The sequence below is a fragment of the Bombus vancouverensis genome, chromosome 6, assembly GCF_051014615.1.
Source record: "Bombus vancouverensis nearcticus chromosome 6, iyBomVanc1_principal, whole genome shotgun sequence".
Classification (NCBI taxonomy): domain Eukaryota; kingdom Metazoa; phylum Arthropoda; class Insecta; order Hymenoptera; family Apidae; genus Bombus; species Bombus vancouverensis.
In genome coordinates this window covers 10,694,138-10,720,071 of record NC_134916.1, presented here as the reverse complement: position 1 = coordinate 10,720,071, position 25,934 = coordinate 10,694,138, and the positions used below count along the sequence as shown (strand labels likewise).

Below are 25,934 nucleotides of genomic sequence, written 5' to 3'. Positions count from 1 at the left end.
TTACTCACGTTGACAGAATATACTGAAGGAGTTTGATCAAGGATATCTGGGACACCTTATATATATATATATTTGTATATTTAATAAACCACATCTCATAAAATATAATATACGTATTATATTTTACTCCCATACATGATATACATATATGTATATTATTCGCGTATCCATTGCGTGTATCTTGAAAGTACAATGCGCACAGTATATCTGTGGTACGTGTATGTGTATATATTCGTGTGGTCCTGCCGCGAGAATCCTTCGGAACACGTTCGATGACTATTAACGTTTCCACCGCGCTCCATAAATCCACGGATAGATCGGCCTGAAAAATTCGAACAATACGCTACGCTCGCAAACGGTACATTTTCTCTCTTGGTACGTCGCGAGAAGCGAAGGTAATAGACGGTGGTCGATCGAGTCGAGCATTGGTCCATTAACAAGATAGCCAATTATCAATAAAAGCGAAACTCCGCGTGGAATGCAGGTGAACGTATCCATTGCAGCGATACGTGCACGTTCGCTATGGGAGTACGCGTTTATTCCCGTACGAATAATGCGAATATTCCCCTCCCCCCTCATTTTCGTCTTATGAATATTCGTCATCGAACTCGTTCCGAGAAACAAGGTCTGCTATGGGCTGGTCCGAAGCGGAAGATCGAGCACAGGATGTCCAAGGGGGTGGCAAGTGATTCGTTAAGCGGACAAAGTTGGAACGTTAGTCGAAGGTGGGTCTCGGCGAGTAACTTTAACGCGTACAGTTTTACACATCGACGAACCAATTGTCTTGGTCTGGGACTGCGACTTTATGCAGCGAACGTTCGCAGCGAGGGAGAGAGAAACGAAAAGACAAACAAAGAGAGACAAGTTTTCCGAGGATAGGTGAAAGATGGAAGTCGCGTAACGAGAGTCGCGTAAAGATGGGAGTTGTCACGCCGCGCCTCCGTCGCGGAAAGCAGGATAGAAAGACTACACGTGTGAAAATTCCTTGCGCGACGTACGAGGAGACGGCCGAGGGAAAAACACGGCTACAAAAATGGACAGAATGCAAGGAGAGAAGAGAAGGTGGGAAGGGAAGAGACACGGTATGAAAGAGCGTGATGGTTTGACACACGAAGCAGAAGAAGCCACACAGAGATCGGTATTTTCTAGCTCCTATTTTGTTTAGGAGTAGCGGCACGTGTTCGTGTCTGTTTCTTGTCAGTGGCGGTGCGGCTAGTAACTTATGTAGTACCTCTTTTGTGCGATCGCGAAATTCTTCGGAGCCGGACATCGCCGCGAAACACAGCGCAGGTACGGCGCCGATTTGCATTTGCCCGGCTGGTGCATCGTTACTCGTTCCCGAGCAACGAATATCTCGATAAATAAAGTGAGACGTTCGAGGGGCGCACGGTAGCGATCCCCTCGAGATCTCTTAATCCTGCGTGTGCTTCGTGACTTTCCGAGGGCTCCGGCTACGACTACCAATGAAAAAAGAGAGAGAAGAGTCAGGAAGCCCGGTCCAGTCTTGCCCGAAGAACTCTCGCTCGAATACACCAAGACGCGACCGTTCGAGAGTCCCCTGCAATTTACCGAGATCAACATACAAAGTAGCAGTCTGCGGTCCGTAACGCAGTGCGTACTTTCTTTTCTTTTCTTCTTTTTTTTTTTTTCAAGAGAAACCACCCGACACCGAGTTCTTGATAGAGCGGGGGAGCTCGCGATCTCACGTACAACCGACGATTCAACGCCGTACGATGCAACGAGCCGCGCTCGATAGAGATCGACGGTAATGGATGGTAAACGGGTTCAACCCCGCGATCATCGACAAGTACAAGGACGATTATGATTTTTAACGGAACGCCAACGGCTCCTGATGACTCGCGATTAATGCCTTGGCGCCATGAGTGGCGAGGATAATGCAATTTGAGACCGTTAATTGACCGATCGACGCGAACGAATCGCAGAAAGCTACACGATATCCGTCGGGGTCCCGACTCTTCCAGTTCGTCTTCAAGGATCTTCGCTAATGGATTCTCGCGTGAGAGAGGTAGTCAGTCACTCGGAAGAGAGAATCGGACAACGCGGAGGCAGAGAATATCGTCTTACCTTGGGCAAGGATGCCAGGCATTGCTGCTTCACGTCCCAGACGAGCTGATCCCTCGGGAACTGAAGACACTTGCTGACGTAAAGTTCCGGGACGTGCACCCTGGCGAGGAGCACTCCCTCCTCCACCGGACCGGCCTCCGCAGTGGCAGCTGCGACTGCAGCCGCATCTTGATTCTGTTGACCTTGAGTTTGGCCTTGAGCCTGGCTGCCTTGCGGACTCGTGGCCTGGCTCGACGTTTGTCCCGTGCCAGCAGCTGACGAATTTTGCTGTTGCTGTTGCTGCTGCTGTTGTTGTTGCTGCTGTTGCGACTGCTGCTGTTGTTGCTGTTGCTTCGGTCCCGCCTCCATTGCGAGGACCTCGCGCTTCTCGAGGATTCCACCTTCACAGGTTCACATCTGAAACAGAAAAAAAAAGACTCGAGTTCACTACCTCGTTCTTTACTGCGACCAGTTTTTCTTTTTGCTTCTTTTCCAGCATTAATCGACCCGATTGTGCCGTTACCGTGGGATATCGCGAAATCACCATGTCGTCCGTTTAATCGAAGAGACATCTCAAGGAAGCAGCAAGAGAGGCAGGTAGAAATAAGGAAAAAGCAGATGAAGAAATTAAAACGGCGAGGGTCCGTTCTTTATGACTACATCGAGTAACGGTAAAGGCGGATAAGATTACTGCGATAGAAATAAAGAAACGGCGCCGAGATGCCGCGACGATTTTTTAAACATCGTAAAAGCCTTTTATATCTCGCGATCCGTGGCCGTTGATACTCTGCTCGTTCGCTCGGTCGACTCCGTAACATTTTTGCGGAAATTTCATTTCCTCGATCCTCGACGAAGAATCTTGCGAAGCTCGGCAGAATTCTTTATTAAAGAGATTCGACGGGATACACGCGTCGAATCGATTACGCAGAAAGGATGGGCGTTCGCGTTGCTCGCGCGTTTTCACGCGTTTCTTCGGCATCGACGCGATAACACGGCTGGCCGTTTTACAATTCGACCTTCGATCTCGGGGGTTAACTATCGGTCAGCTAATAACTTACGCGCTAACGAGCAACGCGGCTCGGCCACTTTCACTTCGAACTTTCCAACAAGCATAAACGTCCAGGTATAGCCGTTGCGTGTATCATCGTCAACCTCCCGCGAACAAGATTAACACTCGTGGCTGGCTGTTTCGCCGGTAACCGATCGTTCCACGCGACTGCTATTATTCGATTTGCCAATTTCTCGCGTGCTTGTTTCACGAGTATCAGTTTAGCACCGGTAATTCTTCGAAAGTTACATTATGGTACTAATTAAAAAGATTATAGTAGAAGAATTAGTGGGCCGGTTTAAATGATTTTGATACGGAATAACCGTTATAAATGATCAACATTTTGTTGCTTTCCGATAATCGTTATCGATGACGGAATTATCGGAAACAAAAGAAAAAGATGTTATCATCGATAATGGAAATTCACGATCGAAAAAAATCCTCTCATCGATAATGATTATTGCGGTAAACAAATACGGTTTCCGGCGCTGATACTGGTTATCAATAACCAAACAAACGTTCACCGTTTATCATGGTTATTATCATGGTAATCGGAACATTTAACAGTTAATATTTTTTAATCGTTGAATTCGTTGAAGAACTTCATTAGGATTTAGCGATCCCTGTCTTCTTCCGTTCAAACGACGACAAATTTTCGTAAGAACGGTGGAGTTCCAAGATAGGCGACAGTACGGTGTTTGCGAATTGCAAAGAGAGCGAGCGCAATATGTCAGGTGGTACGGGGGAGAAGTTTGATGGGAAACCGCAGACGCCATTAAACGTAAGCATGTTGCCGGCAGGCTGGGCTGCGTTAAAACTTTAAATAACCCACTGACCGCATCGTATACACAATGCTTACGCTTCGAGGACAATAGCCAACGAAGCCAAGACGAAGTGGAAACGCCGCAAGGTCGCATCCTTCGCGCCCGACCAGAAAAACACTCATCCTTAGGCGTTAATATTCCACTGACGAAGGGATTTTCTTCTTCCAGTCTCCTGGTTCTCCCCCACTCGAAAGTGCCGAGGCTGCGGACAGCCAACGGTACGAAAAAGAACGAATACCTAAGAGGGGGACGTAAATCCGCTTCGTTTCTTGCTAATGTCACGTGATCCTCAGGGTTAATAATTACGTTGATATGGTTTGCAATAAGACAAATGTAAAATATGACGATTTGTTTCTGCAAGAATTATTACGGGGAATAAGAGATGCGAGTACAAAGAGGAAGGAACGAACGTCTTGATCCACGCTATTGTTCACAAGTCATGGGACATTTAGATCGTTACTCTGATTTACAATGACGTTTTCAAGCGCTTAACGGCGATTTCGCTAATACGAGATCGATTAACAACGCGTCGAATTTTAAAACTGCTTTCCTGCAAGAAAAAGAAAAATAAGATAGAAGGGAGAAGAAGAAATAAAAAGAAAGAAATGGAAGATTTGATCTATTTAAACAAGAGTTACGTTTAAGATTGATAGATTAATAAATGGTCCGTGACTTATGAACCCCGGTGTATATTTTAAGAAGACTATACAAAGGCAATACGTTGTTACGATAATTTCTGCTTTCCCACAATACACACAGCTTCTCCCTTTCATTTTTCCCCTCCTCTAGTGATATTTTATTACATATATCGTACGCTGGTCAGAACGATACTGATACGCTACCGCTTTTTCCAACCGGCTAATCGATTATCGCCTCTCAAACGGGCTATCCTCTCGCAGGAGACGCGGTCGAGGAACAAAAGGAACGACGAGATACAAGAAAAATAATAAGAGGGAACACGAAGGGAGACGATGATGAACCGAGGGAGAAGGATCGTACGGATGGACGGACAGCAAACGCATCAATGACAAGCCGTAAATCATAGTTTTACGACCCGTCTTTATGTGGCCCTTATTCGTGGCAGTCATCGGTGGGGAGTGCTTTTGCCATTTTTCTGTCTGGCCACCCTGTGTGCAGCGCATTCAGGGCCGTATCTCCTCTCCGCCAGACGACGAGCCGATCGACCTTTTCTTCCTTCCAATCGACCAAAGAGGATGGAGAAGCGGCACGCGAAATACCGGCGACTTTCGTGACGCTGGGGGCAACAATTAGCGCTCGACGTGTTCGCCATTGAACCGACTATCGGAAGTTTGAACCCATTCGAAGAAGAAGAAGAAGAAGAAGAAGAAGAAGAAGAAGAAGGGGATAAACGCCCATGAAAGGTAAATGGAGCAGCTGCGGGAACCGAAGCCTTTTGATTTTTCCCTCCAGGCTTTCTATTTAGAGAGTATATCTTTAGAAAAAGAACATTTTTTTCACCTTGATGCTTCGAGTGTTTAAAGGGTATTGGAACGACGCGACGTTCAGAGACAAAAGAGAGAAATTCGTAATACGTCGACTTTAAAGTTCGAACGAACATCGCTCGATCCGCCCCTGCACGCGCGTAAGTGCATATAGCAGGTACCCGCTGCGTGGGCGTCGCTTTACGGGTTTGCTTTTAAGTGGCCGTACCTTAATTTCAGAGTCACCTAACAGTGTCGTGTTTAACGGTGATTCAATGATAATTAAAAAAATCCAAGGTTACCTATGGAACCATATCCGACTACGAAGGGGAGGAACTCCGAAGGACGGCCAGGAGTTAAAGTACGACCATGACATTCTCCTGGTCGCGACCGTGCACCTCCGACTCTCTAACCCCCGACCAGCGTTCCTCCTCTGTGCGATCGCTCGAGAAAATGTTGGATTCTTAACCGTTTAAAAGTCGAATAATCCCGTTGCGCAACAGATTAACTTTACATAACAACAGATTACATGAAAGTAACGCGTTCTAAAAATATTCAGAAGCTAACGTTCTAAACACGACTGATCATAATTACGAGTAGGAATTTTTCTACATTTATTTATGTAACTTGAAGATGTAAAAATACACGAATAAAGTATATTGTTCTTTACAATATTAAATAGAAGCGATTTTTTATTCGTCCCATTTTTTTTTTAATTGAGTCTATAAAAATATGAGTTTACATAAATAATCGTAGGCTAGCTACAATAAATACAACGTTTTATGAACACCTTGTGTGTATCGTGCGTCGGTAGGTTGACCCTCGTATGGCATCAGTATCCCGTTATCGATAGTTATCCATAATGTTAATGAAGCGTACTTCGATTTTTACGATATACGGGCGGCTTCTAACAAAATTTCTATCGCGTATATTCGTAACACGTACGAATATTTCCACGTAATGTCGACTACGATCTCCGCTATGATCGGTACTCTGATAAACAGGCCGTTTCTAACTTGGAAATTCAAGTCTCGAACATCCGTTGAAATCGAGGAAGGAGTAGTCCCGGCACGACTAGAAAAATCTATCATTTGGTACGTCGATATCTCCAGATGTCACGAGTTTTTATCCCCGCCATGATAGGAATAAGAAAAATCTCGTTAGGATGAGAGAGCTTGGCGAAATACCGCACGAGACACTGGTAAGAGACAAAATATGCAGATCACGGAAAAGCGAGAGTCAAAGTCGAAAGAACAGCTACGACGGAGCTTCTGGTATCTCGTCTCGGAGTCAATCTCGTCGGAGCCAAGCTCCATGGTCATGTGTATGCACGGACGCGGAATAAACGAATTTCTCGGCGCCACGCGTCTTCTCAGATGCCTCGACCCTCCAATCTCCAAATTTCTATTCTACTAGAGAAGGGTTCCACAGCTACGTTCTTTGAATATCCTGGCAGCTGCGGTTTGTGGATAATGCTGGAAAAGCGTAAGACCTGCTTTCGTTGCCTTTCTGAAAATCTGAAGAATGGAACGACGAGCGGGTTTAATTATATTTTCCAACGTCAAAAAGTACCTCAGGAGATCGAGTAAAATAATAAAAAATTCTTGCATTCGTGATTTCTCGTTTTAATACGTCAAATCTTCCTAGCGTGTTATATGGATCTATCTTGTTTGTTAAAACGGAAACAAGATAGAAATACGAAAATTCGAGGATCGCAGCGCAATTAAATTCATGCATTTTTATAGAATAACTTGGGGAAATATTTTTGACGAACGTGAATCGAAAAGGCTATCTGATGAAATATAGGAGCAGTGGAGTGTACAGAAAAATATGCAATTCGAGGTTTTATTATACGTATAAACTTCATAAGGATCTGAATAATTTGATCAATTTGTAGCAACAAAACTGAATTTAATTAAAACGTACGAATAACGACGGTCCCTCTTATATTCGATAATTAATTAATATTAATCGAAGCTCGGTTTTTTCCGTAACTACATCCATTACCTAATTGATTTGTGGTACATATTTCTACTATATTGAACATATATTTACATATGACCAAAGTGTATATATACACATATTAATGACCCATTAACAAATACAAACAGCGCTTGTTAGCTTGCTATGAATTTAGAAGACTCTACATTTAAATTACCTGTTAACAGATATACCAGTCATATGCTTCACTGTTTACTATATATGATATGTGTATTACTACCTTTAGCATTTACCATCTAAATATCGCTGCTTACACATTTTATTTATTTTATACATTTTCGTATTTTTAAGTTCTCTATAAACGCATAAACATTCACGTCCTACGTATAACTATTACAGGCGTTAGAATTGATCTCATATTTGGTAGTGTCCTAACATACGAACGAAGGCGTAGCTACGTATCTACGACGATTATAAAGAACAAAATCACTGCAGTTCGACTTGGTCGGAAATTCTCAGTTAAAATGCATGTTGGTAAATGTTCGGATACTTTCGAACGGTAGTGTATATCCGGAGAACAATAATGATGACATATGCTGCGTGTACGTAACATCACTGGCTGGGTTGCAATTACCGACGTGTATAAAACATTACGCTCGTAGACCAGCCAGCGTTGCATTGTTCCAAGCGTTTTGTTGTTCGTCCCAGTTGTATCGATCGTGCCAGATGTAAATCATTCTCTATAATTACGGAAACAATGAAGCAACCGATAGCGTAACCGCTCGACGCGGCTCGAAATACCAAAGGATCGGTCTACCAAGGATGACGTTGCTCTGTACGTAAATTACTTTCATGTACTCTTTATTGGTTATTGAATTATGTCCCATCAAAGATAAGCAAGCGTTCGGATACTTCCGAACGGCAATATATTTGTCATAGACTTATCAGAAATCTCTTTAAAAAGTTTTGTACAACAGACACGGTATGATATTAAATAACAATAAAAATAGAATCTACGTAACAACCTACGCATAATAGAGATACTATCATAGACGTACATCATCGTACGAGAAACGATAATTTTGCGCAAATGGTCACTGGTACGAATCTTTTTAAACGTACGATAGAAAAAGGAAACCCACGAACTTGATGATAAATTCCCGTATTTACCATAAATACGAAAACGTCTCGAGAAAAGCAAAGAGACAGTAAGAGAGAGAGAGAGAGAGAGAGAGAGAGAGAGAGAGAAAGAATAATAACGGCGACAGTATAATAAAAAGTCTTTGCAATAAATGTTCGAATATTCTCACAGGCGATGATAGACGAAGGTTGGAAATCGAATTTGTGAATGTACTCTGGATAGAACTTACGCAGCACCCTAATATAATTCGACAGGGAGTCCGCGTTTCCCCTCGAACCGATATACCGATAAAAATTGCTCGCGAAACAGGATCAAGCGGTGCCGTCCGATCCCCTCGATCGTTCAATCAAACAATTACCAGCTGGTTCCCGCGTTCATCGCGTTCGATCAGCGTCGGCTATCAAAATGATTTCGCTGATGAAAACGGACCGGCCCGCTTCCGGCGAACCAGAGAAAAATAAAACAGGAGGCGTCGTGTCAGTACGGGAATGGATGCAAGGTACACAAGGTATATAAAGAGGAAGTTCCCTCGGTGAAGAGCCGCAAAGACAGACAGACAGAGAGAGAGAGAGAGAGGGAGGAAGAGAGTCTTGATACGACGACGACGAGTGTAACACACGTGTAACGATCGTCGACGTCGTGTGAACGCCGAGGGGTGACACCAGAAGGGAAGAACGTTCGAAGCAAAAAAGAAGCTCCGCATCGTTGGCGACGACGTTACGAAAGGGGGGCGGGCGGAAGAATAACACGTACCACCCTATCCCTGGGTGCCGCCTTTCGTTTCGGACCGCCGGCAACTTTCCTTCAAGGGAGCGCATCAGCCCTTCAGGGAACTCGTCGTTTCGGGCTGTTCCTTCGGTTAGATGCACATGACTTTTCGAAAGCTTCCTCGTCCCGAGTCGCCTCCAAGCATCGAACTTGTTTCTTCGTGGAACCCGCGACACAATGATCTTCGATAAACCGACGCTCCACCGAGAATAAAGTTCGATTCGTTTTGCGATCGAATTTTGGGAACTTTGACGAGAGAACGTTTTTAGTTCGACTCCATACTTCTTTAACTTGTTAACCGGTTGGAGGCTGTTCGCGAAAGATGGTTCTTGTTACTTCAACGCGAGTATCGATGTACGCTGAAGTTCTTAAGCGTTTGGATATTTCTACGTTGTTACAAATACATGGAATGTATGTCGAGTAAAATTCCTTAGACTAATTGTAGTTTCTGCTCTTATCCGAGGCAATCGTACACGATTAGTGAATGTCTATGTAAACGACGGTCCGTATAAATGAAAGAGCGACGAATGAAATAGGACGAAGGATAATTAATAGTTTATACGAACTGTTAATCGCGATTAATTGTAGGAATAATATTCAAAAGCTGTTGTCATCTCGACGAATCGTGTATTTAATTTTAATGTACTGTTTAGAAGATTGTAAATAAACAATTTACATTTCATACGGTACATATCCGTTGATTCCGCGAAAAGATTGTAAGCGTCGTTTTTGATTATTTTCTTCTCGTTAGTTCGTATATTTTAACAACGTTCATCCATTGTTAATACACGTATTTATAAATATCAGTACAGAGTACAGCAACTCTTGAAAACTACTCTTGTTCCCGATGAAATTGCACAAACATGTTCGACAGCATCCAGGCAATAATACCTATATGCCAGATCGCGGACCATGAAAATCAAAGTAACAGGAGAACGCAAAATGGGGTCAGGTGTGTAGCACTTTCAATATATCACTGCCACGATAAAAGAGACAATATCGGTTAAAAGGATTGGTTTTTCGACCTGTGAGATGTTACAGGATCGAACGCCATCGGTAGACCGCGAAACGACTTCTATAGAAGCTACGTAACGAGTGGTGGTGAAGCACAGGGGTGCGAAGAATAGCGCTAAATAATCGAATCAGACCTTTCGAAAGGTTAAAGGGGAGGCAAGGTCGAAAGTCGAAGGTCGGCAAGTATCGGGAGTCGACAAGATCGCGCGACGTCCATTCACAAAATTTATAAATAGCCGTTTCTCTAACGGTCGGGATATCGAGACGACGAGCAATCTATTCTCCGCTGGCGGTAAGCTCGTACTGCGCAATATTCGTTTCCCTCTCGTAACGGGGCGAACTCGTGGGACACTGGTAACCGGACGACGCGTCGTAGCATTAAATGGAGAAATGTAGAGCTCGTTACTCGCTATCGGGGCGCGTTACGGACGCGTTAATACACGTTGAACACGCAGCCAGATCCGATAAACGTATTCGTGCAACATCGTGGCCCACATTCCGCGAAAGAAGCTAACAAACGCGTATAACATGAACGGTTAGATCGTGACAAGCTTGGTCTTCGGCGAGGAATGCGGAGTTTCTCGAGTTCTCCGAGTTTCGCATCGATCCCCTTATTCAGAGTTACTTGGAGAGTCCGATGGAAAAGGAGAACGCGGTTTCGCGATTTCAAGTTTCCCAAGGGAGACGCACGTGCGGTATTTCGCGGCAATGATCTTCGAGGTCGATGAGAAATAGCGGAAATTCTCCGACCGAGGAATTCCGATGGAAGTTACGTGCGCGACAATAGCCATAAGCGAAGCGGGATCGCGGAAAGTTCGTCGTCCTCGGTCGTGCAGCCATTCTCCTTCGTAACTGCGTACAACGAGTGCGACGCTTTCCAAACAAATAAATCTGCAGGCCGAAAGCGTGAGAGGGTAGGGTGTGGAAGGGTGGCCCGAGAGGGCGGGTTGCCGGTGCACCCTCTTGGTTCAAAACAAGTCACGAGAGAGCGGGCGCGAATAAAAGGAGGCGGAGGAATGGTGCGAGAATGCGAAAAGGGAGAGGCGAGAAAGTAGCGAAGGTTTGGGAAAACAGGGTGGCGATGGAAACGACGGGAGGAGCAACGGTACTCGATCGCGCAACGCTGGGAAAGCACGTGCCGGTGAACGCGAACGTCGCTGCTTGCCGACACTTACCCCACGTTCAACGACCCCTGGGCTGTAAGAGCGCGAACGACGATAAACCCCGTGGTCTGGCCGGCGGGTTATCGCACCGTCTCACCAGCGGTGCCGGCCGTTGCCGAAAACAAGACCGGAAACTGCCCGCTCCCCCATCCCCTGCTGCCGATCGACGTTCGGTGTCGTTCCGTGTTCTCGTGCCCGGCGAACGTTCGTACGCGCGTTGCCGCTACTATTCGGGGTTGCCCGCAGCAAGATGCACTAGCAAGATGGCGGCCAGCCGATGACGATGGTGGTCCTCTCCTCCCGAAAGAATCCTCTAGGAGGGAGGTGGTCGAAGGGTAGCGGAAGCGGCGGTTCGCGTCCGTGCGACTGGTTCGCGGCCAGACGAGCGATTTCGCTGGCGAAAAGCGCATCGGCGGCGCGAATAGGAGGACCGGCAGCTCCGAAGCGAGATCCAGCCAGCGTGGAGTGCATCGCGCGACTGTCAGCCCGCGGGCGGGGACGGGGGTGGCGCGTATTCCGGCGAGCCAGGTGGCGCCAGCGCAGCCAGCCGGTTTTCAGGATGTTCCAGGGGTAGTTGGGAACCCTGGTGGTGGATGTTCGTCGCTTGGCAACCACGAGAGATCGACCGAGTGTGCTAACCGCCCTTCGCCCTCCCGCCATCGCCTCTCGCGCTACCACTGCTCTATCCGCTCTCGCTAGCTTGCTCTCGCTAACTTGCTCTCACCTCCCTCTTTCTCTTTCTTCGTCTCTCCGTCTCTCCATCTCTCGCCCCATCCCTTCGTATTGCAGTCTCCTCATCCCATCTTGTTTCTCCGTCTCTCTTCTTTACGTACACACGCTCGGCCACCACCCTCTCGCGATGTTTCCCAGCAATGGGAATGATACCCCTACGGCGGTTACCGATGCTCTTGCCGAAACTATCCGTTTTTCTCCTCTATTTACGAACCAGCTACCGTCCAGTGTGCCTTCGATTCCGAGGCGATACCTCGGCGAACCTATGGAACCAGTCCGATTAGTTCCGCTATCGCTCGTTTATCAAAAACTCTGAGAAGACGATGCTTCGATTCGAGAAATCATCACCCGATCGAGGGAATACTTTTTTCTTCGAACCTCTAAACGCGATACGACCGTAAATTTTCCAACGACGATTAAATCGTTTCTCCGACGGTTGCGATGTTACGTTACCGCGAACCGCCTCTCGCCGTTTTTGTATCGAGACCTTCGTCGAAAAACGATTAGTGGACGCGTACCGTCTAGAGTGGAGAGAGCATCGGGGACGCAAGGGGGATCTATCACGGTGATAGATGGGAACTCGAAGATTTATGAGTGGGAGAACAACGGGCTGCCCGGCTAATGAATGATGATCGTCGATTCGGAAAGAACGAACCGATGCCCGTGGATAGATCGCAATCGCGAGCCAACGTTTTTCTCGTTTTCCCTTTCGTTCGTAATCTCACGGACACTTTTGCCGCGTTTCCATCATCGACTCGCGGTAATAAGTTCCAACGGTATTTAAATCGCCATTGGATCTTTTAGCTTTGCGCCTCGAGTTGCCGCGATCTAATTAATTCCGCGGTCTGTTTCCGTTTAACGGAAGATCGTCGAGAAAGATTATCTTTCGCTTCGGAGTGTCGGCCAAGTTTTTGCTGACTTCGTTTCTCCGAGATTCTCCCTAATTACTGCTTTTCCACGGCCAAGTCGTCGAAAGTGGTCGTCACTAAGGAAACTTTGGAAATCGAATTTTTTGTCGTTTTCGGTGAACGATCGAGCTACGAGAGTTCCGAACTTAGACGAGCACTCGACCGTCGTCGTTCTCGAAATTTTTGTCCGATACGCGTCCTTGTTAAGGGAAAATTATTAGCGACAGATGCAAGGCAGTGTCCTAAGTATTGTCGATTGTTGCCTCTTCTCGATTAGATCGCTTTTATGCTACTATATCGGAGATGAGAGTCAGACAGAGAGTCAGAGAGAAAGATTGGAGCTCCTCGTTTCGTACGAACAGCGTTACCAGCAAACAATAGATCGATCAGAAATTTGGATATAAAACAATAGTATTGAGTTGGCAACTAAGTGATTGCGGACTTTGTTATTGTTATTAAAAATTTTGTTATTACGACCTAATAGCAAAATCCGCAATCATTTAGTTGCCAACCCAATAGAAGAATAGCGAAGAATAGTAGAATACGAGGTACGAAAACACGCGGTAATTTTACGAAAAGGGATAATTCTAACAGAGTCGATGCTCGCGTTGTGTACCGAAAAACCAAAAGCACGACATCCATCGATCATCGTGGAAGCTGAAAATTCATTCTGATTTATCGTTAGTCACGTTTGGCATCGTTTTCATCGAAAAATCTTGGCCAGTTAATTAAAATATTAAAATAATTATAAAGTATACAAAGAAATTTTATTTCCTCCATTTTCAGCTTAAAGGATCCTGTTTCAAGGGTTCAGATAATTTGAAATTGCGAGAATAACTCCGGACCCATTAACGAGGGACGAAATACGTCTGCTAACGAAGATCCCGAACTAAGAACTTTTCGGTGTTCCTCGTTAAACATTAATTAAGGACTGATTGACCTGATTAGCTTCTCGTCAGATATTCCCTTCGTGGTTAAATGTCATAATGAACTGCTTCTTTCATCGATCCATCCTCCGACAATAGCGATCATCCATGCGAGAACCTCGTGTTTTCTTCTACCTACGAACTCTCGTCGTCGCTCTTTTCGATTTCCAGAACACTGAGCTTTCTATATTTTCTGCGTAGGACGAACAACCAGTCCTTCGATCGTTCGAGAGGCGATCCCATTTCTTCTTAGAAATCGTTTCTCACCTTTTATAGCAGAAAATCCATCAGAATCGAGCGGCTACCTTAAAAGTCGTCACAACGTGATTCGTCATCGTGTTGTTCTATGACCAAGGAGAGAACAATTTGCAATGTCTCAAGGATCGAGTTTTCACTATCCGCGCCATTCGCTATTGTCACTCTATTTGCAGGGCAAACTGCAATTAGACAGCGTTTAATGGATTTCAGGGACGAATAGTAGAAATAATTCCGACAGGTTGGAATCCTGACGATTAGGAGAGTACTGTGACTCGCGAAACACTTGGGCAGTCGAACAGTATAGGCAACTTGCACGCGTATATCATGTGCGTTATATACAACGCTCAAAAATATTTTCATTGTAACGTTAAATGCGAGGATTCTTCGTCCATCTAAGATCATGCAATTTCTATTCACCTTAATTTTTAAGATTTCGCACGACGTACTGCTTCTTCTTTTAACGACTTGCTAATAATATCTCGAGTTTATCTCATTCTCCGCAGATGCGCAACTCTTATTTAACGAGGGTATACATTTTCAGATTTGTTTCAAGGGTCAATTTTGTCCGAGTACGTTGTGTCCGAAGAATGTTTCGTACAACACACGCGATATTCATAAAACGTTTCCGTAAATGTTCAAATACCATGGCGAACCGCTGCAAGATGAATTCTTGATGCAACCTTGAACTATGTCCAGCGGGCACAGAACTCGCAATTTTGCCCTGAGCAAGACGTTGGCGCGAAAACAGGAGCAGGTTTTCCAAAATGCCGTGAGGGAAAAGTCGTGACATGTGTCCGTGAGAGCCGACACGTTGTAACTCAACGACGGGAAGAAGCATTCGGAGCGGTTTATCCATTCTGCCTGGATAAAACGCATAAATATGCAAATATCAGTCCGCGTACCATTTAGCGGAGCCACCGGAGTGGATTTCATTTAGCCCTCGCCCCAGTCCACCAGCGAGGAATAATAGTTTCCCTATGGCCCTGGCTGCACGCAGTCGCTTTCTTCCTACTCATCCATCAAACTTTTCCAGTCTCCGTGCTCTGGCCCGCGATTATAAATTCATTGGCCCGTTACGTCACACTCGCGTTTTATCGATAAACGAAACGAGTTTTCCACAACATGGTTACACGTGGTTCCACGGTACCAAGTTACACGCCTGTCCAGACCGTAAATCGATTCTTCAATAAGATAGCGTACGATCGAGTCGATTAAAATCGCGTCTACGTCGGTCAACTTTTGATTCGCCGAACGAGTCGATCGACTTCAAGTCGTTGTTAAACTAAAAGGTTTTCTATTAAGATTTCGTTGTTTGACATTTTATCGTTCGATATAGAGTAGTTCGCGAAGCTATTCCAACAGTTCTACAAACTTTTCATGAATATATCGAGTTTCACCGATACTGTAACGAGACACGACTGTTATTGATCACATTGATAGAATCATTGATAGAAACTAATCTGAGAATTGTATGTAGAAATTACAAGATATTTAGTACGAGTATAACGTATTTCCTTATATATTTATTATTTCGTATTGTATTCATCGATCATCGATTATATCGATAAACGTCAGTATCCTTGCGTTAGTTTTTCTTGAAAATTCATATATCGTTGAAGAGGCGTGTTGAAGCATGGCGCGTGAGGGACATACATAAACAATGGCCACTTTTTGACCTGCGAACCCAATCGGGCTTGTAGTAGGAGAAGGGAAAGTCAGTCACTGTGCGTTAATCGATCAATCAGCATTATATTTATCCAGGTAATCCACTTCGGTTTTTTGTCAAGTTATTTTAATTTTAAATGCTTTATCGCGAGCCAGAATTGTTTCCCAACCCATTCACGACCCAGCCTTTTTTTAGACTTTGAGAGAAAATGCTTGTTACCAATTATTAATAATAGAAGCATAACTTTTTTCGTACGTTTATAACGCGCGCGTAATGCACTAAAACTTGAAGCTGATTTCGTCGCGAACAAATACACTTATCGTTTAATAATTCGTAATATTATAATAATAATACACTTGTTACGCGGCTAACATATTTCGGCCATATAATTAATCTAATTTATTCAACACGAACGAATATAAAATTGTAAATTATCTCGCGTTAATAATTGAATAAATTAATAATTCGCAAACTACGATGTCGCGTACGCGTATTAATCTGCACGTAATGAAACAATAAATAAATTAATGAATGATCAGTTTTATTCATAGAAGGGTTAACGAGCAATCAAATCCAACGATTTTTCTTCCTCGTAATTTCTCCCTCCTATCGTTTCATGAATAAATTTTATTTTAATTCTCCGTACCATTCGTTCACCGCTATCGTCCAATCCAGCCAAAAAGGAAAGAAAGAAGGAAGCTAAAGAGAAATTCGACGACACTGGTAGATTCGCTCTACGGAGGATCGAAGAGGGTGCGCGATAATAGGCGTCTATTTGTCGGTCGCTTCGCCTTCGATATGTCGAGGCTTTCAAACGACCTCGTATTCTCGGATGCAAAGTACTCGCGGAAAACGACTGTAGGAGAACTGGATGCAATCGAACGGGGATAAACAAGTCGACGAGGGGACCGAGCAGATCCACGTTATGAGAACGCGATCACAACGAACTCTCGATGCGAAGAAGAAAGAGAAGCAAAAGAACGTCCGACCGAGAAGAGGGAAAAGACGAATAGCATCGTTGATCCTGGATCGACGAGCCGCTTGTACAATTTCACGGAACGTGTACATTTTTATCGGAACAAAGGATCGAGCGGGATGTTGCGAGCACGCGTTGCTCGTTAGTCCGCGAAAGACGATACTTCTGATTCCGAGGAAGGTCGGCCGAGTGGCTGAAGGAAGGGAGGGTCGTAGTGGCACCCTTCGTGTACCAGGAGTGGCACACGCCGGGGGTGAGAAACGGCAAAGCCACGGGCCGCGTCACGCGAGTCCTTTTGTCGAGAAGCGCAGGGGTTGAGATTCTTTCGCCTTCGAGTGCCTTCGACCCCTTCAGCCACGCAAGGAATTACAAGCCAGGACCCTCGTCGGAAAGGGAACCGCGCGAGGATTCCTTCTAGAAAGCGTACGCTGCAATTGGCGTAGCGCGTGCGCCGTAACGTGCCTTCTCCTGCTGTTTTGTACGCGTAATCTTCCGAATATGTTAGAGAGCTTGACGTGTATGGTAGAATGATAGCGATATGGCAATGTCGCGGAATAAAAGCTGGATCGCTAATCGAAGGGCTGCTAACGAAAACAACCCTTGTACGTATTTGTCTTTCTCCAGGCAAGCAAACGAATGTGTGCTCCGATATGCACGCAATTATCTTTAGCTTTTCTTAGTTTTATATATAAAAATAAGCATTTAATATATTATATCATTTCTATGAGCGTACTGCGGAGGAATCATATACAGCGCAATTACGAAGTTGCGCACCTCGTGACGAAAGTTTTGGTAGAACTGAGAATTTTCATTTGATGTTCATTTTTTATAAACGATCGATACGTACGATCTGTTATTTCAATTTTATTCCAAAGTTTCGCTGGAGATATCGAAAGTTGTATTACTCGTCGAGACAGCAGCGAGATTGAGAATTCGGATCGCAATAGGCAACTGTTTTCTCGACAATTTGTCGATAGAGGGTACATTAGCGAGTAGAAAGGAGGGAATCGGTCTGACGAAGAATCTGTCTATCGCTAATGCGCGCTTATCGAGAAATTTACTTCGGCGGTAGATCGCAGGGGAACGAAAAGCTCACTAAATCCCGCGATCTCGTACAAAGCGCAATATCTGTCCGCCTGGTTCGTGCTCGGCAGTGCTGAAATATTGCCAGCACGCGCGATCCCATCTTCGAACAGGACCAGACTGCTACCTCCGATCGACCTCGCTGCAAACGCAGCACGAACGAAAAGTCGATGTTTCGAAGTGTCAGAAATGGCCGTCGCTTCTTCTATAATTAGCTTTTCAACGTCCAGCTATGCACGCTTCGTTCGTAACTATTAAAAAACTTACAGAAAGTCAGTTACTGTCTGAAAATTATTAACACCTTCAAGGATTATTATCTCGTTTGAAACTTTTCATCAAGATAGATAAAGATTATGGAGTTTTAAACGGATAAAAGATACTTAGTTTTACAATAAAAAGTTTATCTTCACGATAGCGAGGTCAAATCTTTTATCGTTTATCGATGAGATATAAGCGACTTAGAGAGACAACGTGTAACGATGTAACGCTCAACTTATCGTGTTCATCTTCTAACTTCTACAAATGTCCAGCTGAAAATCATCGTGACGTAAACGAAGATTCTGAAGATTTCAACTTAGTCACGAGTTTCCACTTTTACAAGTAGCGTTTCCTAATTGATTAAGTTGTAACTTTACTCTCTGCCGTGGTAAATTTTCTCGATTCGAAAGGACTGCGCGAACCGAATGACCTTGCTCCGTTGGCCGATACTAGGAAAACACCAAGGACCTAGTGAACTCTAGTGCTTACCTCGGTAGAATCGAGTAAACGCGTCGCGTTAGCTTTCATAACAATGCTGCATTAACGCGAGCGTTGCGAATGCGCGAGGAGAAAACCGGTGCTGCGAGACTGGAGCTTTCATCGATCCCGATACACACCGCTGGAAGCTCGTAAACAAGCAGCAGGCTTGCGTCAAGATGGGCGAGGCGTGGTGCTCACGGTTGCACGTTGCTTCGACGATTTAACGTCCGATTCCTTCGGGAGCGAAACAACCGTACGTTACGTGCGTTCGCATACTCCAGAAAGAAGCACGCAGAGATACAGCGGTTCGCGAAAGTACTCGAACATCTGTAGAAGCTTTTACGAACATGTTACGTACGTTATAACGAAACGCTTTGAAATTTCATTAGCACTGTAACGAGACACGGCTATTGTAACTACACTTGTTAAATCTGAAATTGTATATGCTAACCCCTTGCACTGCTATGTCGAGTGTGACTCGACATCAGTTTTTATCTCAGGAGCTCCTTTGTCGAGTCCTACTCGACATTCCTTCAGTGCCACCTTTTTTTTGTGAAACGTGCGAAAGAAAACCAGGATTGTATCCTGGAAATTGTTTCAAGATATATCATACACTTAAAAATTGCTAAATGCAACAACAGTGTGAATAAAACTGGTATTTAAGTGAATTTGTTTCTTCCTTTATTTATTTAAATTGTCTTATTTTTTGGTTAAAGTAAATTTCAAATAAAACACTTGAGAGCACTGGGAGCTGCTGGTAACGAAATTGAAATAAAATTCGCAGTGCAAAGGGTTAATATTGAAAATGAACAACTGACTGTACAAAGCTTCGTCATCTTTTCGAAATATACGTTTACTCTACATAAGTATCTTGAAGCTTCAATTACAGCCAAGCCATAAGTATTCGAATGTATTATGTTGAGGTTCAGGTTGACTGATTGAAGAACGAGTGGATGAATTTGTAATAGAAAAGTATTTTGAAATAATTAAAGGTATAAATATAAATATAATGTATAAGTTTATGCTGATTCAGATCCTCACTCTCATAGTGTTACAATACCAATAGAATCGATAGGAAGCGCGTTCATATATTTACAGCAAAAGGAAATTGCCAAAAAAGTTTAAAAGCTTATAGCTTTGGCTAGAGGCTACAGGCAACATTTATAGAAATCTGTTTATTAGTTCCTTTGTTCCTAGACCTTGCAACCCAAAACATAATGTATATTCAAGGGAACAATAATATGCACCGCTCCTTATTTAGAATATTTCTGCGTAATAGCAGTCTCCAGGTCACGGATATACATAAATAGAGATGTAGAATGTTTCTTGAAGTAGTTACTTCGACATATTATCTTACCTTTATAGAAGATGCGACGCATGAACAGGAAAGGGAACCGATCGATCCGCTAGAATTTTGCGTTACAAGATACACAAGATAAGTTTGCATACAGCGTAATAACCTAAGAATATGTAAATTTGTATTTACGAGTTACAAGACGAATATGATTAGTTATCTAAAATCGTACAATCTCCATCTACCTTGATCTAAGATTTCGAACGAGGTGATAATTCTTACTTTTATATAACACGATATATACATAGAGATTTTCCGTGATAAATGTTCGAATACTTTCACGAGCCACTGTAGGTGTACAAAGAAGGAGAAAGAGAGGGAAAGGTCGCCTTTATACGGAGGCAGGCATGCACGTCGTGAGATTGCTCGCCGAGCTTTCGAAGGTAGCCGAGCGCGTGCACGAGCGACGACCTTCGCGCTTAATTTTTCATCGTCCTCGACGAACGGCGTTCATCGCGTAGCGTCGTCGCGAGCACACGAATCGAGAGCAACTCGATTCCGAGAGATGCCATTGGCGCGAACGAGCGTCGCATGAATGGGACAAACGAGACTGCGTTTCATAATAAAGACACGGTAATGGAAGACTCGACGATGCCATGGCCATCGTTGCAGCTGTTAGCGGTTGACGAGGATAAACCGTATCTAAGCGATGTCTGCCGATCTCTTTCTATATTTCTACGGCGTTGAGAAACCGTTTTAAAGAAGGAAGAGTTCAAGGTCTCTCTGCTCAGAATACCAGAATACCGTAGGTTTTGTACATGTTCCACAGGATGCACCCAAATCGATCGGAACCAATTTGCTTCCTTTTTTATCTGACGAACGACGGAGAGGAGGAAAGTAGGCGCAAGGTCCTTCCAGATTAGATCGAGCTCAATTTAGTTGCCTCTGGAGGTTTGACCTCGATTTCCAGCCGTCACAGAGACGCCCTCCGGCTTTCAATTCGCGCAGGATGTGACACTCTCGTACTCGATCCCCTTTGCTCGGCTAAACGGGAACCATTTACCATCGAGGGCATCGTAACTCCCTTCCTTTCTGTTTTTTCAACCACCTACGCTCCATATCCGATGACGATATTATTTTTAGAGGCAATCGCCTCCTACGAAGACAGACCATTTTTGCAATCGTGCGCGATCAAACGAGTCGCTTCCTTCGAAGCTCGGTTCGTTCGCACGATACCTCCACCGTGATCTCTCCTGGTGCTCCCTTCGTGTTCACTTCGTGTTCGTCGTGCGTTGGCCATCTCGAGGAAGGGTAACGATTGCCGGGTATCGATCGGCGTATCGCGAAGCGCCCAGTCGCTGACTTAATTAAGACGTTAATGGAGACAGGGCCGAAGAATCAAAGCGAATTTCACGCTTCCCCTTTCGATCCGTCGACCAGCCCATTAATTTGCCGAGGCAAAGGACGACGTGCCCCGGGAGCCGAGGTTCAGCCGGAGCATACTCGTAGATCCGACGTATATTTGACGTTTGATCGATTGATCGCGAGACCTCCGCCCACGCCGGCAAACCCTTGAATTTTCTCCGCGGCAGCCTATCATCGAACCGTCCTTCTGCGTTTATAGCTCCATCACGAGACTTTTTTCTCGCCCTGGCGAACCCCTCCGTCTTGACATCTTCGTACACGGCTTTCATACATCGAAACACCTCGTTTCATCTTTCATCGTATTTTTCTTTAGCGTTATTAGACTAGTTCGAAGCGAGGGTACGCATCGAGGAACAAAATAAAAGAAGCTACTCGCACGGTACAGTATCAACTCGATAGGGTAGTTTAACCCTATTTTTATTGCAACGTCGCTGGTAGTATCATCGTTAGAAGTTTCTCCATCAGTTTAAACGACCCTTCTTATTTTTACGACTAAGAAATCGAAGAATCCCATGGTAAATAGTTTCGTCGATTAACGATATAGACGGTTCTACAAGGAATTTTAGCGCACGAAACAGCCAAAGTAAAACGCTCCTTGCGATATTCAGAAGATGAAAGAAATTTTTCTTTAAGTTCGATTTCCCTAGGTATATTTATAAAAATATAAAATTGCGTATAACGGTATATGGCATATACCGTGCAAATGCTATGTGACATTTGCATACAGGTTATAGTAATTTTGCATTGGTATAGTAATTACCTTCGTTGGGATCACGCTCGCGAAATTAGGATACAAAGAGGCGATTCTCCCACGATACGGTCGATTCTCCGGATCCCTCTTCGTGGAACCGTCCGTTCCAGAATGGTGATTACGAAATCTCCTCTTCCGCCGTTTTAATGCACCGTTTACCACTTACAATTAATTTGATCTCGTACGATCTGAACCTCTGTAACGCGTTAACAGATTACTCGGAGAATTCAGTGAGAGCGTCCATGTATCTTACGTGGGACAGTGAATGGGAGCGGAGAGCAACGAACGAAAGAACGAGACGAGACCGAGGAGAAAAGTTATCGTACTCGAGCGTATATCTTTGCAGCGGAGAACTTTCATCGTTCGTGTGCCAGAGACAAACTTTTCCCTTTCCAAGAGACAATGCCGAGGATCTCGTCGGTCGATCGTAATTCACGACGCGGTTGTCGCACACTTTTGCCAGACTCTCTCGCCGGAGAGTCTGGCGGCCGGGCCGAGGGAGACAGGAAGCGGCGCGAGACAGGAAGGATATCCTGCGAGAAAAGAGCAAAGAAACTAACGTAAGAAGACGTAACGTCGTGGTAACAATCGTGGTAGGCAGTGGTGAACGAACGAAGAAAAAGATTTCGTACATCGAGATAAAAAATTGTAACGATTAACTGAATCTTTGAATTCGGAGCTTTCGCGATAAATTAGATGACACATTTGCGACAAATCGAAGTTATTATCCCGTGAAATCCAGGTTCGTTTCCTTTCATCTAAATGGCTGCGACGGAAGTTACAAAGTAATTGTGAACTTAGTCGGACGTAAACGTTGCTACGATTTATCTCTATTTTGTGTTTCTATCCGACGATAGAAATTAATCAAATTTATACATATACATAGTCCTTAATCGAGACATCGTAAACTTGCTTTTCCTGTTCATGGTAGTGACACGTAGTAATTGGTCGGTTATTTTATTATCAACCTTGTTCCTGTTACGTAAGAGGATTTATCGGTGGCAGCGAGTTATAAAATTTCATCTAAGGGGCACAGGTCGTGCGTTTCGACCACTGTCGGAACGATCTAACTTTAGAATCGGTCTAGTCACCTACTACCTACACCTTTCCACCTACTACATCTCGCTGTTATCTGGCGAAGCCGGACCGAAGGTAGGCAACCGGCATTGTTAACGTCCTCCACGAGCGGAGGTGGAGGCTTCGCGTAGGGGGACGCCTTCCGTTTCAGCGCGAATCCCCGTATCGCGATATCCGAGCTGAAAAAGGCGCGAGAAATCGCTAAACTTTCGATTTCTCGACGTCAGACACCACGAATATCGTCGACCGATGGAAACGTGCCGCGTTTACGAGCAACCGTGTATAGAGACGAACGTTTGCTCCACGCGGAGATTAGCGTTCACGGGCAACAATTACTACCTACGTAATGGTTCGTGATAACGCGGTATAACGTGCTGGTTCTCGACGCACGAGTTCTGTTACACACCTTCTTCAAACAATGCTTCGAAATTATAGCCAACTCTCTGCCCTAGCACCAGGGAATTTGAGCCAAAGTGCACAACGTTGGGGCGTTCGATGACGTTTACGAGCCTCCTGTCTGTGCAACGAGATTTTTTTGTACGTGGGCGCTAAACTGTGGGAAAGAATGTTGAATTAAGGAGATAGAATCTTCGTGGATCAACCTTGTCAGCGATATCGTCGTAAATGTAGCAGATTACGGCTTCGTGTTGGCTAAACAGGGTGTAAATGTGAACGCGAGAGAAAACAATCTGTTGAAAATTCTTTCGCATTGGCATCGGCGGCGTGTTTCTTAATAATAACGTAAATGGGTTACTCCAACACGAGCTTTCATTCTTCAAAATACAAACAACGCGTCTCGCATCGTTGAATCGATCGCAACGCGACGATTTTTACGACAAGATACTCCAACGATACCAACTTTCCGTAGAACAATCTATATTTTCATAATACGATTCCACGAAAAGAATTTCTCGATACAGAGCACGTTATATTTCGCCAAAAGTGATTTTGCCAAGCACGTACCAAGATCAATAAGCTACCAACGTCCAACTTTCTCTTATCGAATTTCCGAAATCTCAGGCAGTCTGCTTCGTCCAGTCCCTTCAACGCACATCCCAAAACTTCATGGAACTTCAACTCGTACCAAATAACCTAAAGAAACTCCGGGACGATAAACGAAACGATATTAAATGGCGTGTCCTCCGGCGTAACCGCTGTTAAGGCGTTTCCACGATGGAGCATCGCTTCGAAACCAGTACGAAACCAGATACGTATAACTATACGAGATCCAGCGAACATCGTGCAACAGCTCGCAATGACAAAGACGAACGGACAACAGGCGATTTGAAAATTCGGTAACGCTGATTTACACTCCGCTACGTATATTCAATTTATGGAATTCCTCGAGCGAAAAGCGGCTCCTGAAATCCCGACGGAGTTCCCTAAGACGACCACGAGGATGTCGAGGGAGCAGCTGCGGATGCTTGGTAGACGAGTCTTGCCCGTTTACGCGTCTGTTTGCCTCGTCCTGTTTGCGTGTGGGCGGCAAAAGGGGGAGGACGAACGAGTAAACTGTGTTGTAGATGTAGGTAAGCCGGGACTGTAAATACCGCATCGTTGCTGCCTACCTCGCGCACCAGGGAGGCACGTCCGGTATGGTATATCGTCTTATGTCTCATCTCGGCGTTGCTCGCACCGCGCCTAGGCTAAGGATAAAATATAATAAATCGAAGCGTTACGATGATTTTAACCGAAGAATAGGCTCGTCGTGCTATAGGGTGTTTCAGAAAGTTGCGTCGAGCCTCGTTTCCACCGTCGCTGTTCCTGTTTCTTGAAACCGTCGCCGAACGTGTCTTCGGCACGGGCCAAGCGTTTCTAAAAGTTGTCGCTCGCTGGAAACGCTTTGGAACACGCAACGCGAGAATGTTCTTAGCTTCAAACTTTACCGATGTAATGGAGACAGTCGGGTCTCGTTACAGGGCTGATGAAATTTACAAACGTTTCATATAAGACGCGTAATAAATTTTACGAAAGTAACGATGTTCGAACCAGTTTACCAAGATCTTCCTACTTGTTTCGGTAACCACTGCATGTTCCTGAACTTTGGCTTCAATTTTGTGGAACACCATATATAGGATTCTCCTCGCGAAACAACCACTGGCTCGCCTCGTGATTAAACCATCCTCGAGACTCTACCCGATGTTTCCTATCGCTTTATCCTAATCTACGTCTCGAAATAATCGCCGACCAGCTGCTCTCACCGAAGCGAAACCGAAGCAACACCGCTCGTAGCCACTGCTCCAGGAAAGATTCGCGCGGTCAAACTTTGGCACAGATGGCGGAGGAAATTGGTCGCGACAGCCGGTGCTTTAGCGTTTGACGTCGATCAAGCTCAGAACTCGCCTCGAGTCAGCTTTCGTGATTTTGTGTGTGAGAACAGAGACAGAGAAAGAGAGAGATGGAGTACAGTTGGCCCACCTTGGTCAGGTCGAGTTGTGGCCGAATTTACGAGCGCGTGTCGGAGGAATAGGCTCTCCGCTTGCGACACACGGCTTGGCTGGGTTGCGTCATCGGCGAGAATCGGCTCAGAGGCGATTCGAAGCTCGCCTCGGCCAGCAGAAATCGTGGCGCGATGGGGCGCGGCACTTTCTCTCGAGAAACGGTCTGCGAACCCCGAGATACAGGGTCCAGCCTGTTCTTTTCGCGTTGTTATTTACGGCGACCATAACGTTACGCGGAAACGGCGAATAACTAA

The 25,934-nt window shown here is 45.0% G+C and overlaps 1 protein-coding gene across 5 annotated transcripts in view; it reads right to left on the bottom strand.

Moving 5' to 3' along the window:
* Positions 1-25,934, bottom strand: part of Prosap (SH3 and multiple ankyrin repeat domains prosap) — a 181,009-nt gene that overhangs the window by 47,661 nt on the left and 107,414 nt on the right. For all 5 annotated transcript variants that reach the window (XM_033331737.2, XM_033331742.2, XM_033331744.2 and 2 more), the window contains exon 3: positions 2,086-2,481. In XM_033331737.2, the coding sequence (XP_033187628.1) occupies positions 2,086-2,433 (348 nt within the window). In that variant the 5' untranslated portion in view covers positions 2,434-2,481. The remainder of the gene's footprint in view (positions 1-2,085; positions 2,482-25,934) is intronic.